This window comes from Podarcis cretensis (genome assembly GCF_951804945.1).
Source record: "Podarcis cretensis genome assembly, chromosome: 3".
NCBI lineage: Eukaryota > Metazoa > Chordata > Lepidosauria > Squamata > Lacertidae > Podarcis > Podarcis cretensis.
In genome coordinates, this window is record NC_137172.1 from 83973478 (window position 1) to 83989089 (window position 15612).

A 15612-nucleotide genomic window follows, 5' to 3' on the forward strand; every position below is an offset into this window, starting at 1 on the left:
AGGTGGTTCAGGACTTGTATAAAAATAATCTACAAAAATTCAAATGGCTGCTGGTGTCTACAGCAGCCGCTGGCTTGGGAGGATATATGAAACTTAAGACCTTTTCAAATATATAACATGCAACTATTTTTAAATATGCTTTGATAACTGTTTTGATTTCTTCTGTTCTTTGTTTTTTTGTTGTTGAAAGTGTTTTTTGAAAAATTAGAGAGTTTGGATGTGAATATTTTAAATAACTTGAAATACTCAGGGGTAACAGTGGTTTATCAGTCAGGCTTGTCATGTGTTGTTTTTAGTCAGCCCTACTCCAGCAGTCTGACATGAAGTTTTAGTGGGCAAAGTTTGATCCAGATCTATGGGCAGACTCAAAATGGTTGCAATTTTTTGAGCAAGAGGGCAGTTTACATCTGAAGCCCTGTTCCCATTTGAATACACTCCCTCTCCTTGTAGTATATGTGTGGTTTATGTATTAGTTATTTGTCCCACGCCTGTGACTCAGTAAGGCTTCAGCTCTGAGATTAATTCTGCATTTGGTAAATATAGTACAGATACTTATATTATTTTTACTTCTAGGTGCCACAAAATACTATTTCACTGAACTGTTTGTTCAGCCATCTGAAGAAGGTTTTGACATGGTACCAAGGTGTGAAAGAATTTTACATTTTTAAACTTTTCAACAGTTCTTCCTTTGTTTCATTTTTTCCTATACATTTCATGAAATATAACACACATTTAATGGTATTTGAAACCATGTTAATTAAGTGCATTCCTTGCTTTTTCTGTTCTTTCTCCTGCTAAGAAGTGTTAATTAGACTGTGGCATTAGCAAATGGAATTCTTGAAGTCAAAAGTCATCTGGCTGATTAAGGGATGCCAGTTTCTATGGTACTCTGTAGCCATCAAACTTCACAAAAATTTTGAAAGGTGCTTATATTTCTTCCCAGTAGAAGGAAATGTGCATTCTTCTTCCTTGAACCAAAAGTCCATTCCAGAAGCCTGAAGCATATCTAATCACGTATGGATAATCTATTCAGGGAGAACAGGAAAAGAGAATATTTTTTATCCTCCCCTCTGTTTGCCCAGACAGATGTGATATGTGGTATTAGACACATTATGGCTTGAGTTGTTTGTGTGCTACTCAAGCTCTTAGATTGGACTTCAGCTGTTGAATGCACTCTTTTGGCACATGTGTCTCCTCTCCATGTATCTTCCTTATAGATGATGAACTTATAAATTCAGGTCACACGCTAATCTGCTGTATTCTCTTGGCTTATCATCCTGCTACACCAGGTGTGGAGACCTTTGGCCTTCCAGATGTTGCTTAACTGCAATTCCCATTAGCAAGCATGGCTAATGGCCAAGGATAGTTGGAGTTGGAGTTCGGCAACATCTGGAGGGCCAAAGGGGTTTCCCCACACCTGTTCTACACTATCATTATAAGGCATAGTGCAAAGCCAAATTCACAATGTTCCCGAAACAGTTAATACTTGCATTCCCCCCCCCGACTGCTTTTCCTAGTATTCCTACTGGTTACCCTGCCCTTGAAAACCACTATTATCATCCTTGCAATGCCCTTGTAACATCCCAGTTTATGATGTGCTTACAACAGTATTAATAATCCCCAGCCTGAGCATTGGTTTGCTGTTGTAGCAAGTTTTAGGGTTAATCAGTGGCAAATTATGCAAACTTAAAAGTTGCTGTAATTAATTTCTGCCATGAAACATATAATTGCCAATTACAAGCTGATACTTGACCATCTTTTTCTAACCTGCAGAGCAATCAGTTTCAATTAGAGCTTTCTTCCTTTTTTTAATTGGAGGGATGGCTTTTAAATAAAACATTTTTGAACAGATTTCAGCAGCTGTACCTGTGCTGCAACTACCATAAAGTGCTGTGGATACCTTGCATTGTGATGACGATTATATGGATTGGTTTCTCTCTCTATGGAGGTGGAAGATTTTTCAGCACATGTTGTGTATGCACTATGCCAGGAATCAGAAATTTAGAGATAGGAGAGAATAAGGATATGCCGAAGAGACAATAAAGATTTGTGTTTATATGTTAGTCCTGAAAAGGTCCATAAGGTCTTTTGGACAGGGTTGAGGTCTGGCATGTACATACAGTCAGGCTCACATTATAAGATGCTGGGGATTATTTTCATTAAGTGCAATCCCTTTGCCTTGAACCTTCTGGGATGCAGTACTGTATTAGATCAGGCGTGACATTTTATTGTATAGTGGGGGTGGGGAATCATTGCTAAGGAAGAAGGTACAGAAATCTGGTTGATTACTACATGTAAAGAACTCCAAACTGCTTTTGTTTCTGTATTGCAGAATAGTTAATGGGCCAGTTTTACCTCAACAAGGCACCTTGAACAGGACACTGTTTTATTCCTGCCCTTTGCATTCTTCATGCTTTGATGATACTTCCATGTCCTTTTTTTTTACTACTCTTGCTGTTTCTGCTGTCCAAAGCCCTACTAAATATTTTTGTGTGATTGGGGCTGAAAGGTACCTCTTCCATAGGTAACAATGGCACTGGAAAATGCAAATGTCTCATTTTTCAACAAGCCTTGCCCTGATTTTTTTCTCTCTTTTTACGTACTCATTTGCTTTTCATGCAATGGCAGTCTTATTAAGCTATCTTTGCTTTTCAAAAAACAGGTCTCCCTTTATACAAAGTGTTGTTGCCCAGTGCCTTGAAGAGCTTTCTTTTGCTAGAAGCACATTTAGGTTCAGCATACAAGGAACTGATGGGACAACCTACATCTTGGTAAGTTGCAGACCTGTTAACTTTTTCATACTGTGATATCCTACGACTTGGCTCCAAATCTTTCCATGCTGTTTAGCTTGCTCACCCTTGCTAAGCAGACTTTGTTAATTCTTCTAACAGTTAACAGTGCAGTCTGATGCACAGTCTACTCAGAAGTAGATCTGAGGGACAGTTAATCCCAGTTAACTGTCCATAGGATTGCACTCAAAGGCTGCAACCCTATGCCTGCTTACCTGAGAGTAAGTCCCATTGAACTGAATGGGATTTACTTCTGGGCAGACTGCATTCAGTGCCACTGTTCCTCTTTAAGGGGCGAGTAGATATGTAGGGTTGAATTGTAGTTACAGTTACAGAAATACCAAAATGCAATTGAAATTATTGGCACAATTGCATTGTGTAAGGGAAGTCAGGACTTCATTCACCATTTGCCATGGAATGTCCATTGTTACAGCACTTCCAGAATTTGTCTTCCATGGTAAATGAACAGGATTTGCATGGGCAGTTTCCTAGATTTGGGATCTAGGGCTGCAGCCATAAGGCCCAACTACTTTGGTGATGAGAAGCTGTCTATAAACAAATAATAAACTATAAATACACATACCTGAAGTAAATTCCATTTAACTTTGTAGGACTTACTTCTAGCTACACATGAATCATAATCATGGGAATGCTGGATTTGAAGTTTCATTGCCCTTTAACTCCATGTTTATAAGTGTGCTTCTGTCTATGTATGCAAAAAAGTTAACCAGTCAGTGAAATGAACATAGCAAGAGGGCAGCCCGATTGTTCAAGGAGTCCTGGAGCAACTTTCCTATGAGGAAAGCTTACAGTGTTTGGGACTTCTTAATTAAGAAAGGTGAGTAGGTGGGGGCAGGATGGGGCCAGGCACAAGAAAACTCTATAAGATTATACATGGTGTGGAGAAAGTAGTTAGAGAGAAGTTTTGCTCCCTCATAGTACTAGAAACTAGGGTTATCCAGTGAAGCTGAATGCTAGAAGATTCAGAACAGACATAAAGAAGCAGTTCTTCACACAGCGTGTTCTTGAAACTATGGAATTTGCTGCCACTAGATGTAGCAATGGCCATTAACTTGGACAGCTTTAAATTGGGATTAGACAAATTTGTGGAGGACAAGACTATGAATGGCTGCTGGTCATGATGCCACTGAATGCCAGTTGACAGGCAGCATGAGTGGGAAGAATGCTGTTGTGTTCATACTCTTCTTGTGGGCTCCCTGTAGGCATCCGGCTGGCCACCATGAGAACAGGACCTGGCCTAACTGGGCTTTCGTCTGACCCAGCTGGGCTGCTCTTATGTTCTTAAACGGACTGGACCCCCACCCCACCCCTTTTTTAAAAAAAAAACAAAACCCACAACTTGTAGGTTTGTCTCTTCATTCACAGATGTGGCTACTAAATTCTGACACGCTGCTGGTGGAATCTTCAGGAACACTGGCCTGCAGTAATATTTTTACAGTGTTTGAACATGATATGTCGTCTGATTTGAGGCCGTTAAAGAGTCAGAAGGCTATCAAAGTCCTTTACCATCCCTGTGTGAAAAGCAGAAATAAGGAGTAAGTACCTGCTGTTTATGTCGCTTCTATTAAAACACCATAGCAGGTTATTATTTTATTGCCATTGTTCAAATCGCCAGTGTTTTTATTTAAGCCAGTGAATTCTAATACAGAAAGGTTTTATTTCACCTATTTGAAATGGGGTGAATCAAAGTCATCATAGTGTTTGACTACAAAACAAGATATTGCACTATTTTATATATAACAGTGTGGGTATAATTGCAGCATGAGGATATCTGTCTAAATTGCGCTGATGGCTTTAACTGATGATAGAGCAGAATTTATTTGTTTTAGTACTTGCCCTGTTAAGGAATATGGGCTTCTTTAGTGTGCTTACTTTTTCATCTGTTGGCTTCCTGATCCTGGCTTTTATTTTGCAATATATAAGCAGTATGAGGTTATAAAACATCTGTTCACCCCCCCCCAATGCCTTAAGGACATGTGAGGGCTAGCTTCACCCCTTGCCACCCTTATTTTAATATTCTGTTGGGAGCCGCTCAGAGTGGCTGGGGAGGCCCAGCCAGATGGGCGGGGGGTAAGTAGTAAATTATCATCATCATCATTATTCACACAGCCATGTCTCTAAAGGTCGATGCATTTAGCTGGCACATGAACATTTTTTCTGATAAGGGCGATTCCTTCCATATATTCTCAATGTAAAAGAAACATAGTTTCTCTTTGAAGTTATACTCATTCACTTTTTATTAATTCCACATGTTTTAATGATTCCAAAGGTATTTTCTTCAGCAAGGAATTTTGTACAGGTGGGAAAACTTCATTTTTCATGAATAATTCCCATAAATGGAAGCAGAGTTCTTAGACTTAAAAGTAGCCAGGGAGAATAAAGATGGGAATGGCTTTATGCACATACTGATATTTATGTGTAAGTATAAAGAAATCCTGTACGCTTAAACAGTGTTTTAATGAGTAGTGTGTAATGTACGATGTACGTTTGTAATGTGTTTGGTGAGGGAAGTCTTCTGCCTGGTCAGGTGAAAATTTGTTTAACTGTGATTTAGGGACCTTAACTGACAGCTGAAGAGGGGTTGGAGATAGAACTCTCTGTGTACATATGAAGGATAGAAAGTATTCGAACCGCAGTTCATGGCTCAGTTGGTAGAGCACGAGACTCTTAATCTCAGGGTTATGGGTTTGAGCCCCACATTGGGCAAAAGGGTTCCTGCATTACCAGAGTTGGACTAGACGACCCTCGTGATCGCTTCCAACTCTACAATTCTATGATTCTATATTCTAATTGGTGGCTGCAGGTTTAGAATTCTTAGTTAGACAATGTGATTGGCCGGGGTTGGACTAGAGGGGCCAGAAGAAGTGTATATATGACCAGGTGCTGGTCAACAGTAGTTAGCTATTGGTTAGCCAGCCCGTGCTGGTCAGAGGGAGGAGGCGAGAACCCTGCCTACAGCAGTAAGGGAGAAGTGGGGGGAGCCAGTTTAGAAAGCAAAGCTTTGGTATCCTGTAGGAGAGCCAAAGGACGAGAACAAGGCAGCAAAAACAGACCTGCATTTCAATAGGTCAGTAGGGTTGAAGCAGAGCTAATGCTTTTTTGTGGTAAAGAACCAATTTACATGCTAATGCTTTTGTAGCTTTTGAAGCAGCAGATGCAATGGGGTGCCTTTAAATTTGTAGGACTGTTGGTTGACAGGGTTTTCTTTTATAAACACACCACCTGCACTCCATACCCTGGATGAAGTACTTTCTAGTTCATTTGTTTGCTCTTTTAAAACTTAAAGGGACATTTTAAAAGAAGCTTGTGTAGAATATGTGGTGCTGAATGGCTTGCTTTCTTCATAATTTTAAACAGATTGGCAAGTCTCTTGATGCACAGACCACATAATAGCAAGGGCATTTTTGTCTCCTCTAAGAGACTGAATGAGGACATAAGGCAGGAGGCTACCGTGGTGTAACTAGCATGGGGTTAGACTAGAGTGATGAGGTTCAATATGGGAAACTCATATTCAAATCCTGACTTAGTCACTGAAGCTCAGCAAGTGGTTTTGGACATTCACACTCTCTCAGGTTATCCTACAGTACAAGTCTAAAATAAACTCCATGTTCACAAGCTCTTTTTGGGAAAGACAGGATACAAACATCATCAATATTTTTTCCAGCTTGTTTGGATAGGCCGAAGGCAAAAACTGTGATACAAAGAAACTGAGACAAACCACTTTGTTTTTTGAGTGCCTTTACTCGAGATACATTTAATCACTTGCTTTAGGCTTCACTCCCTTCTAAAATAGAATCTTAAGTCCTCCGGTATAGAAGCTGGTGAACTGAATCATCAGTTTGTTCTTGATTGGTTTTTGTGTGTGTGTGACCTTTAAGTTTTTTGCTGTTAAAACCAAGAAACCCAAATTGAAACCCTGATTGCTTAATCATTTTAAGGAAGGTTTAGCTTTAAAACCATATAAAATTTTATTTTCAGTCATACAGAGTACACTTGAGCATGGTAGCATATAAAGCTATATTCTCATTGCTCTTTGTCGGCTGTATTTTGGTAGAGCTCAGTTGCAGTATAATAAGTTAGCTATCTGTTGTACTCCCTATGAATATCCAACTGAGGACATCTGAGCAACACCAGAATATTGCTCCGAGCTATGCAAAAATCAAAACAAAAAAGCAGTATGAGGTAAAGTTTGGTCCCACCACAACAATTTATTTTCTATCATGCAGCAGGCTCTTCGGATCTCGGCCCAGTACTTCTGGGTAATTTACATTTGCTCTCAGTTCTTAGCTTCTGCCTCATAGAAGTGTTTACTTGGCTGTTGAAGCTGCTTTTGGGTAGCTTGGGGAATTCTGTGGATTATCTTTATCCGTAATAGTCTTGGAGCACAATCTTTAACACCTGCTCTCAGAAGTAAACTCCGTTTGAAGTTGGTTGGACTTAACTTCCAAATAGTGTGTTTAGAATCATGGGCAGGTTGGCCCAAGTGACTCATGTTCACATGCAGATTATTCTGAGTTTGCTCTTGTGTTCCTTTCACTGATGCCCACAGATATAGATTGTAAACACACATCATCAATGTTCAGCACACTCATCAATGTGTATTTGCTTTAGACACAAGGCTGCTCATGGAACTGTATTAGGAGCAAAGCTGCCTCACTTCTTAAACTTCTATCAGTCCCTTATACCCTGTTCTTCCCCCAAAGAGCTCAGAATAGCTGACATATAGTTGCCAGGCAATTCTGCACTGAGGTCGTTCTTTGGCTCAGAGTTGATTGGCTTTAGAAGTAGAACTAAGCATGTGCCTTCAGATCATTCTCTGAGGGGGTTGTTGCTTTAATTAAGTTACACCATTTCCCCTTTCTTAGTGCTTTTCTTTCCCTCATAATTATCTTGGCCAATGAAGAATCATGTAGTGAAGATAACAATGTTAAGACATCAGCTTGAGTTTCCTCAACTTGGTTCCCTTTGGATTTTGTTGCACCACAACACGTTATCCCTGACCATCATCCATGTGGCTTGGGAGGTGGGAATTGGGAAGGCTGTACTAGTTAATCAATTACACCTGGGATCACTTAAATGAATTAATCTGGTTTAGGTGATGTGGTGATATAGTCCCTTTAAGATTAGCTTGCGGGTTGCATGGGAATTTGTTTGAATCCCTGGAATAAGCCTAAACACAGATGCCTCTCATTAAGTCCTCAAGGCCAGTTTTGAATGGTAATTAAAGACACATACTTATTTCATTAGGCGGAAGGGGTGAACACACATAGTCAGTGTTCTTTTAAAACCTGGGCTGCAGTGACCATAACAAGCTCTCAGCATGGACGGTCAGCGACTGTTTGAACCTTAGAAGATACCGTATTTTTCTGTGTATAACATGCCCCCTATTTTGGGGGACTCAAAATTAAGAAAATTGGGGGAGAGTGTCCCTGTGTATAAGACCCCTTAGTAAAAAAAACCCTTGTCTTATACACAGAAAAGTACAGTATTTTGCTTTGTTGCTCAGCCTGCTTTTTACAGAGTTTTATTTTAATAAAGTTTCTTGTATGTTTTTATGGAAATTGGTCTCACTTGAGTTTCTAAACCTTCGATCTTGAATACATACTCAAAGTGGGTCATTCATTACAGATGAGTACAGGGGTTCCTGAATTATGTCAGCCAATCAGGGAGGTTTTTCGGAGCCATGCTTACTAGACAGGCAAACATTTGTTGTTCTTTTAGCAGTGATCCATTAAAAGATTTCTGAAAGTGGTGACATAATAAACCACTTCTTACTGGCTCGGCCATAGCTTGGATAGCATTGGTTGCTTTGACTCATTTTGTACTTTAACTAGCAGCCACTCTTTTGTGTCCAACTCATGGAGGTACACAAATGAAACCAGCTATGGCAAACATGTGACCTTCCAGGTGTTGCTGGACTACAGTACCCATATTCCCTCGCCATCATTCTACCCATCATCCTTGCTGACTAGAGCTGATGGGTGTTGGAGTCTAATAACATCTGGAGGGCCACATGTTGTGCACCAATGGTTTATACACTGCAAGTATATGGAAAAGAAAGATCTGTTTAATAATGGGTATTCTGTAGCTGCATAATGAAGGAAGTGGGGCCCTGGTCTCTTCCACTGCACAGCTATTTGCCCATAATGAAGCTGCTTCCAGAGACCCATTTTCTGCAGTACTGTGTACCATCAAACTCAATGACAAATCTTACGTTTATTGCCCGTTATTATTGAGATACCTTATTAAGAAGGGAGTGTGGGCTTTTTGTTGTTCTTGGTGTTTGTATATCTCCCCACAGTTAGTAATCACTTTCTGTAATTTGAAATATTATTGTGGATTTCATATATCAAGCTCTTAATCCATTGAAAGGCATAACTGATCTCCTGAAACATTATGTACTCAAAAGACAGAATTAGATGCTCTAATTATAGTTCTGATACTTGTATCCCCCACCCCCAATCCCCTTTTTATATTGTCAAGAAGTTCGTTTGCACCATTAGTAGAAATTGCAAGACAAGACATCTCTTGGGTAATGGTGGGATAATAAATCCCTTAGTAATGTAGCTGTCAGAATATTTTTTTAAAAAATCATTTTAATTTTCATTCCAAATGGTAAGCTAACAAGGAAAGACTTGGGAAATAATGATTGTCTTCTAGTGGACAAGAGTACTGTCAAAATACACAAGGACAAGTGAAAGTTAAGTTGGTTTTCTGGAGTTTTGTACATGGCAGACAAGTTCCCTCACCACAGCTGAAAGCTAGTTTTTGATGCAAGTTTTGTGCCTGTTTGATTAATGTGGGATGGGAGGGGGCACTGCTTGGACAGGGCATTTTAGGCTATGATTTTCTTGGATTATACCATGTCAGGCTATTCCAGAGGTGTGAGAAGTGTTTCCCTCCCCACCCCCCCTTCCGAGAACTGTTTTTTTCTTATATGGAACCTTTTGGGAACTATAAGTGGTGGGTGGTACCAAAGGTGGAAAAACTGGGCAGAACAACAAAGGGGACTCTTGTTTTTGTACATTGGACTGTATTTTAGCTGCACAGAAGTTACCCCAGTCCAATTTAAAGGCCCTTAGAAGTCTAAAGTAATAGGACAGGCTTTGCTGGTCCTTTTAAAGATTATAATGGAGAGAACTCCATTATCCTCCAATATAGGGGACTATATTGTGGAAAGTGTCCCACAATTTTGATGTCATGCCTGGAAAACCCTCTGTCTCTTTTTTTAATCTCTAAAGATGGGGGCATCTGGAGAAGGGTTCAAGGGTTCATCTTCATTGATAGCAGGTGAGAGAAGGCAGCATTTCTCACTTCAGAAGCCCTAGTCTCAGACCATATAGTTTTGAAGCCCAAACCATCAACTTGAACTGAATGCCAGAATGAACTGGTAGTTAGCAAAGATACCAGCATAATATGATTGGGGTGCTCAGTTGCAATTAGCGACATGACTTCTGCATTTTGAACCAGCTGCAGCGTCCAGATTCTGCTCAACAGCAGCCCCACGTACAACACATTGCAGTGATCTGCCTAGGCTGAAATCTCTTGAGGTGCTAGTTTTTTCCATGCAAGGAGAGGAGTATGTGTGAGTGTGTGAATATTAAAGCATGTGCTCTCCCTTCCCACAACTCAAAGTAGTTCAGTCCATAAAAGCTAAACCACTGAAATATAAACTGGCCCTTTGGCATTTTGTTACCCAAGGGCAATGGGCTGAATGTTTCAGGATGGGAGAAGTTTATACCCTCCATATTAGAAAACTCTGTTGAGGTTTTATTTGCCTCAGAGATTAGGGAAATGTGATTGTGATTTACATAAGTGAAACGGCTAAGCTCCCTGATAGTCGGACATTGCCTTTGTAATTTTGTTTACTTAAAAATGAGATTATTATGTCGGAAAATAATGTGTCATTAGCCACAGCCTGCAATGATTTATCATAATTGGCTGCTTTACATCCATTTGAAATAGCTAGGCACATGAATTTTCCCTAAGGCTACATTAGTCAGCGTGAGCTCAAACTGCTAGGTTGACATTTTTTCCTCTCCAAACTCATATGTGAGTGTAAAAATTTTATGAGGCAACTTTAACAAGGCCCTTTGGGATTTGGGATTATTTGTCTTAAATTCTTATTAAAGAAAAAAAAAAGTTTCCTTCACTATGTTTATCCAGGTAGAGTAAAGCTCCTTTTTCAGAGGCTAGACTGTTTAGGAATAAATAAGATTTGACAGAGGGAATCAGGAATCAAGGACAGGAGGTTTTCTTCTGTGCTAAATGTATTTTGCCAAGTTAAATGTTAACTGTGACAACATATCCCAGGTTTCTAAGGCTATTTCTCTAGATTAGAAGGTTTGTAGAAGAGAAAACTGCTTTTTTCCCCCCTGCCACAAAATAGTGAGTTCTGATAAGTGAAAAGTGATGCGCATTGAGGAAAAATTGTCCCCATTACATGCATACAACAATGGATTTGAACAAGCAACTACTACTCAAGAAAGCAATGCTGGAATCACGATAAGCTCTGAAAAGGCTATCTAACGCAGTTGCCAAAAAAGGGAAAAGCTACAAAGGAATATATTTTTCTTTCTCTCTAAGGAAAGGTTAAAAATAATACATCTGTTATCCTACTGCCCCTGTATAAAGGGCTGTGAACCCACACCTTTTGGGTTTCTATCCAGTCCTGGTCATTCTATGGTGCAGCTCTAACATTGTTCCAAACCATGGTTAAGGAAGCTTAAGTATTTTTTGGCATGAGTTTGAATTGGTAAACCATGGTTTTGGGTCATCCAGCAAACCTAGATTTGCAAGTGGGTTTGTAAACCATGACTTGGGCTAATTGATGAGACCTAGTTATAGCCTCTCTGAAGCCAGCTGGACCATAACATCAGAAGTCTTGAACAGATGGCCAGTGAAAGAAGACATGGAGCGCTAAACCATGACTTGCTTTTACTTTTGGAATGTCAAGCCACTGTATGCGTTCTAAACAATGGGTACCACAAACTGGTATGGAGTTTTTATCAGAAGATATATAATCAAAAGAAAAGCCTAAATGAATTAGGAAGCTGTTTAGAAACGAGATGGCTCAAAAGAGGCAGCAGTTGAATTACAAAAAATAGAGACCATCTTTATGTATTTCACTTTCATTAGATTCATTTAAGAAAAAGCAGCTTGGGTAGGTGGGGATCAGAAGACTGAATCACTTGTTCCATGGCTTTTCCTATTTTCTTTGTAGCCTATTCATTGCCATAGGTTTATTATTTATACCCAAATTTTGAGTACAACGTGCATATCTCCCAAAAGTAGTGCATCTAAATAACATTTATTATTTAAATAAAAGGGGAAGGGCTGTATTTCAGTGGCAGACAACATGCTTTGCGTACATAAGGCAAGGGTTCAGTTCCCATCACCTCCAGTTTTTTAAAAAGGATTCAGTAACAGGAGAGAACAATTTCTGTCAGAAACTATGCAGAGCAGTTCCTGATCAGAAATGACAATATTGGGGTTGATGGATCTGGCATAGGTCAGTTCCTATGATTTAAAAGAAATGACAGTTATATAAAATCCAAATAGACTGCCCTAGACTGTGTATTCACTATACAGATTTAACCTACCCAAAACTTAAAGCTATATTGAGGCATCTAATCATAAGCCTGCATTTTTATTAAAGCTTATATGTTTAATCAGGGCCTGTATCTTAAAAGACCAGTCTTAGAAGACCAGTTGCCTAAAAACCTTGACAAGATATTTTTACTCCTAGACAAGGGGCCCCCCTGATTTATAGCAGAAAACAATTCTCAAAGTCGTAAAAAGGGAATTACAGGCTGACAGCCAAGGTTACACTGACCCTACAAATTAAGGGTGGATAAATAGTAAAATGAGCCATATCTTCTTCCTAAGGTTAAGAAGGTCAAGAGCAGTGAAAAAGCATCTAGCTGGCAGAAACAGAACATTTTCTGGGAAGACTTTTCAAAAGCTGTTTGTTTCTTAAACTAAGATCCTTTTAAGATTTCTTTTCCTTTTAAAAGGTTGTTTATGTATTAAATATATTAGTTTAAATATAATTATGCAAAGGATTTAAGAAATGCTAGATTCTTATTACATATAGTTGGAAGAGATCACAGGGGCCATCAGGCACCAGCCCCCCCTTGCCAGACAGAAGACGCCAATCGAGCGCTCTTGATATATGGTTGTCAGGCCTTTTGTTTAGAAACCTTCAAATGAAGGAGATCTCAATGTTGATGTGAACTCAATCTTTGACATATGCATAAGATAAAAATTCAAGATTAATTATCTGTTTTGGAAAGCAATAGGGCAAGGAGGGCAAGAGGTGAGCTGGTAATTAAGATTCCTTGTTGAGACACATGTAAGATATATTACTACTTATTTGTCATTTATAGATAGAAGAATATATAGCTTTTTATTTTCCATAAAAGGGCAAGAAGGAAATGGGTGTATCTTTTGTGATTGGCTCTAGCAAACAGCCAATAGGAATTTCAACCAGGCTGATTGGACAGAGGCAGCCACAGGAGGAGCAAGGGGGCTGGATTAAGGAAATATAAGTGCTGGCCAGAATGGCAAGAGGCCAGGCCAGAGCTTGGTAACCATATACCACTGTGCCTCATATTTATTTGTCTGACAAATAAATTACTATTTTAATTTCTCTACTGCTGCGTTGAATATTTCATTCCAGCTAAGCGTTAACCACAAGCAGGGGGCTACATTTTATGGTGCCTCTGTGACTCGGATAAGTGGTCTGCTGGAACGCAGCCCCTTCGCCCTACTGGGCAGGGTACAAGAGAGAGGACCTCTAAACTGCTTACCCAGCGCGCACTGGGAAATTTTTCCAGGGGAACGCAGAAGACTCGTCTGTCTGATACCCTGCTCACTGGCGGCGACGGACCGGGGGGAACCAGCCAAGGGTAAGTGCACAAAGGGGTTTTGGCCCTCCAATTAATTGGGAGGAAGAGAAGTCTTGATCAAACTTCTGCGTCTCAGTAAGGGGGAACTGAGTACGCTAGGTGGCTGGGTACATCAGATGGTGATCTGGTGTAGGGAAAGGTTGGGAGGTAGAGTGTGGTGAAGTATCCAGCGCATTGTATGTGTGAGAAAGTACAGAGCAATTTGTAGCTGACCTGAGTGTGGAGTGAGTAGTACTCCGGTTCCTAGTAAGGCGACTTCACTAGGCGAGAAATCTCACAAAGCGCTTGTGTGAGTGACTGAGTGGATACTTCACAGGGCCATACAATGGGAGTTGGGGGTTCAAAGGGGGGAAATACACCTCTTGAATGTATGTTAAATAATTTTAAGAAAGCCTTCTCAGGGGCATATGGAGTCAAAATGACGCCAGAGCGCTTGAGAACGTTATGTGAATTAGAATGGCCGAAATACAATACTGGATGGCCATCTCAGGGAACCTTTGATATAAATTTAGTAAGCAAACTTTGGTCTGATATCACCAAAGAAACTGGAGGGTGCCCAGAACAATTTTCATATATAGATTCTTGGCTGAGCACATTAAATAAAAATCCTCCATGGATAAGGGAATGCAAAGTCAAACGATGCAAATTATTGGCTGTAAAAGCCGAAGCTAGGAAAGGAATCTTGCCAAATAAACTCAAACCCATTTTTGAGGGACCAGAGGAAGAGGTGCTTCCACCTCCACCCTATGCTCCACATCGAAGGGAGCCTAATCCAAACACTCCACCAGTTGTAACCCCAAGGCAAGAAACTGGAATGAATAATGGGGGTGGAGTCACAGAGCTTGATTCCTTGATAGATTATGATAAATATCTTCAGGAGGCATTGGAGTCCTATAATAAAGCCCAAGCAGAAGTGGTTATTCCACCTGTGACTCCTAATAGACCTCCATCTACAGTCTCCTTTAGTGGAACAACTGATTGCCTACCCCAAACCCCTGTACATCCAAGTCCTAGAGAAATATTACAGAAGTTACAGGGAGACCTTGATCGGTCAGCAAGCAATACAGCCAGGCGTATAAAGCTGCTAAAAGAACGCCTTGGGACAAATACTATCCCCTATGATTTGAGGCCCCTAGAGCAAAGTGAAGAAAAAGGTCACGTAGTAGCCCCTCTTAGAAGAGTATTTGATGCACTTGAGGAGCCTGTGCTGGTCAACGGGCAACCCGGACCACGGCCACCTCGAACTTCGACCCTGCAATATATTCCATTCACGACTACGGATCTGATGAATTGGAAAACACACACCCCATCTTTCGCAGAAAAACCTCAGGCTATGATGGACTTGGTGACTTCAATAGTAAATACTCATAGTCCTACTTGGACAGATTGTCGCCAGCTCCTAAATACTCTTTTCACCACTGAGGAAAGGAGAGACATAATTGAAAAGGCACAGATATATTTGCGTGAGCAGGCCAGAGTAGGAAATATTTTTAATATTGATCGTCATCTTCAGGACAACTTTCCCTTGGAAGATCCTAATTGGGATCCAAACAATGCAATTCACCTGGCCAGACTTACCACCTACCGCCAGACACTTGTGCAAGGTATCCGCAGGGCATGCCAGAAGCCCACTAATATGTCTAAAGTCTCAGAAGTAGAACAGAAACCAAATGAGAGTCCGGGAGACTTTTTAGAGAGGCTGCAGGAAGCCTATCGTATATGGACTCCTTTTGACCCTGAAGCCCCTGAAAACAGCAGAATGATTACTGCTACATTTGTGGCCCAGTGCGCTTCTGACATTCGTAAGAAAATTCAGAAATCAGAAGGATGGGAAGGGATGCTGATGAGCCAAATTATGGCCATTGCACGCCGAGTTTATCGGAATAGGGATG

At 40.4% G+C, this 15612-nt stretch overlaps 1 protein-coding gene across 2 annotated transcripts in view; it reads left to right on the forward strand.

Annotated features, from left to right (window-relative positions):
- Positions 1-15612, forward strand: part of UBE3D (ubiquitin protein ligase E3D) — a 62463-nt gene that overhangs the window by 11958 nt on the left and 34893 nt on the right. For both annotated transcript variants that reach the window (XM_079970531.1, XM_079970532.1), the window contains exons 6-8: positions 574-643; positions 2663-2771; positions 4176-4345. In XM_079970531.1, the coding sequence (XP_079826657.1) occupies positions 574-643; positions 2663-2771; positions 4176-4345 (349 nt within the window). The remainder of the gene's footprint in view (positions 1-573; positions 644-2662; positions 2772-4175; positions 4346-15612) is intronic.